Source organism: Elephas maximus, chromosome 19 (assembly GCF_024166365.1).
Source record: "Elephas maximus indicus isolate mEleMax1 chromosome 19, mEleMax1 primary haplotype, whole genome shotgun sequence".
Classification (NCBI taxonomy): domain Eukaryota; kingdom Metazoa; phylum Chordata; class Mammalia; order Proboscidea; family Elephantidae; genus Elephas; species Elephas maximus.
In genome coordinates, this window is record NC_064837.1 from 35862214 (window position 1) to 35865262 (window position 3049).

General features: G+C 42.6%; 1 protein-coding gene across 1 annotated transcript; it reads right to left on the bottom strand.

The window, feature by feature from the left end:
- Positions 1–630: 630 nt before the first annotated feature.
- LOC126062519 (olfactory receptor 4D2-like) lies at positions 631–1566 on the bottom strand. The gene is given in 1 exon segment (XM_049860149.1): positions 631–1566. A coding segment is annotated over 1 exon segment (936 nt).
- Positions 1567–3049: the final 1483 nt, after the last annotated feature.

A 3049-nucleotide genomic window follows, 5' to 3' on the forward strand; every position in this document is an offset into this window, starting at 1 on the left:
TTGCTTCTCTTTCCTTTTATCTCCTATAAGATAAAAGGTGGTGCAGGCCACACTCCCGGAAAACTTACTTTACGTTGGATCAGGGATGTGACCTTAGGAAAGGTGTTACAATCCCACCCTAACCCTCTTTAACATAACACTACAATCACAAAATGATGGACAACCACACAATACTGGGAATCATGGCCTAACCAAGTTGACACATATTTTGGGGGACACAATACAATACATGACAAAGGTCATCACTTTAGGGCTTAGGACTCTGAATTCTGTGCTCTTTCCAACACTCCAGATTTGCAACAAATGAAAAGTTAAAATAAGAAAATAGAAATGCTCTTACTGGTGAAATGGCCTCATGATAAGAAGAAACTGTCCCCCCAAAATGGAAGGAGGGGTTATGGTTTCCAGGGGCTATGTGAACATTTCTTATTGTCATGGGAGTGTTAAAATTACCCATCATAAACAAAAATGATTGTTTTTTTTTCTTAAAAACCTGAGTTGCTTAGTTTAAAAACTCATTCACTTCTACCAGCCTCATAACACATCCACAAGCTATGAAGAGAGGATATAGTAGCTTTTTCCACTTTACAAATGGGAAAATAAAGGCAAAGGGAAGTGACCTACACATTGTCACTGCTTTTTACAAACCAGCCAGAGCCTCCCTAATCTCTTCACTGCTGCCTGCATTTTCTGGTTCCTCAGGGTGTAGATCATCGGGTTGAGCATGGGGGTCAAGACCGTGTGGCTGATGGACACAGCCTTGTCCATGGAGAATGGGGTGAAGGGACGGGCATAGAGGTAAATACTTGGAATGAAGATCATAGACACCACGATGATGTGGGTGGTACAGGTGTTTGCTGCCTTCCTCCTCGCCTCCCCTGGGTGGGACCTCAGCATCACCAAGATGATCGAGTAAGAGATCAGGAGGAGTAAGAACCAGATGACATCTAGCATCCCACTGTTGGAGATCATAAGGAACTCCAAGATGGAAGTGTCAGTGCAGGCTAGTCTCAGTACTTGTGGAACATCACAGTAGAAGTTATCCAGCACATTGGGGCCACAGAAAGGGAGTGGGAGCATCAGACCCAACTGGACAACAGAATGAAGGAAGCCTCCCACCCAGGCAGCTACCACCAGCCCTGCACAAAACTGAGTGTTCAGGACAGTGACATAGTGGAGGGGCCGGGAAATTGCAATGAGGCGATCATAGGCCATCACTGAGAGGAAGAAGACCGTGGCACCTCCCAGGAAGTGAAAGAAGAAGATCTGAGCCATGCAGCCCTGGTAGGAAATGGTCTTATTCTCAGAAAGGAAGTCAACCAGCATCTTTGGGGCAGTGACTGAGGAGAAACAGAGATCTATGACAGCCAGATTTCAGAGCAAAAAGTACATGGGTGTGTGGAGCTGGGAGTCAAAGGTCACTGTGATCATGATGAGGAGGTTTCCCACGATGGTGGTGATGTAGACAAGTAGAAGCACCAGGAACAGGAAAAGTTGGAGCTCTTGAATCTGTGAGAGCCCCAGGAAGACAAATTCTGATACCTGTGTGACGTTCCTTTGATCCATAGTATTTTCTCCGCACACCTGAGGAAAATAAGACACAGACACAGATGCATGAAGTTACTATTTGTCCTTTAATTGCTTAGGGGCTCAGAACAGGTTTGTCCAGGTCCAAATGATGGGCATCTTCAAGGGCAGATCATAATATTAGGTGTCGATTAATGGCCCTATCTTTGGAGGGTTTTTATGTTGGGTACTGGAATATACATTCCTGAGGTATTTTAAAGCCATCTAGAAGTATATGCAACCTGAGAATTCACAGGCCAATATGGAAAAGAGAGAAGAAGATAGAGGATGTCAAGGAGAGGGAGTCCATTGCCTTCCTGTCTGCCTGCCTTGCCTCAAGCTCCCATCCTTTCTAACCTGGACTATTAACTCTATTACCAGTTAGAGATCTTTCCATTCTAATATTTTGCTTCCATTTGCTTCCACTCCAGTCCATCTTCTATCCTGTTGCCAATGTGACCTTTCTAAACTCAGATCTGATCAAGCCTCTCCCCTACTTACAATCTTTCAGTGGCTGCTCACTAGTGCTGCTTGGGAGCCACATCAAATACTTTGTGGATCAAATCAGGGTAGAAAAACATGCTTAAATACGAACATGTAAATCCCCCTCAGCATGTCATATGAGGCTATAAAATGTAATCTCCATCAGCCTTTCTAGTCAGTATCTCTGCTCTTAGGAACCATTGGCTGCTTAATGAATTATAGTTTCTCAATCATGCTATGTGTTGTTTATTTCTATCACTGTTTCCTGTAATGCTGTTCCACTGTCCTTTCCACCTAGAAAAAAACCCTCTCAAATGTGACCCTCTCTGTGACTTCCTTTACCATTTCTCTCTTGCAGAAAGAATTCCTCTTTCCTCACAGTCCTAATAACCCGTTATAAATACCTCTGTTACAGGGTTTATCATATTCTGTCATCATTCAAAAGCAGCCCTGATGGAGCAACGGTTAAGTGCATGGCTGCTAGGAGGTTCGAACCCACCAGCTGCTCCGTGGAAGAGAAGACCCGGTGATCTGCTCCCTTAAAGACTACAGCTTAGGAAACCCTGTGGGGCAATTCTACTCTCCTATAGTGAGAGTTCTACTGTCCTATAGGTTCTCTATAAGTCAGAATCAACTCAACAGCACCTAGCAACAACTGTAACATCATCATTTATTTGTTCCACTTCTCTCTTTGCTCAACCACTTTGTAATTTCAATGTTTTAGTAACTCCAGAGCCAAGAACAGCAACTCTGATGTAGCACATGGTTAATAAATATTTGTTAAGTTAATATTTTAATTAGATAATTGATTACACAAACTTCAATATGTGAATTATTTTATTGTTATAAAAATACATATAACAACATTTGTCAATTTAGCACTTTTCATATGTATGATTTAGTGACATCGATTATGTTAATCATGTTGGGCAACCATCACCAATATCTGCTGCCAAATTTTCCATTACCAGAAGCAGAAACTCAGTGCTTCCTAAACAAT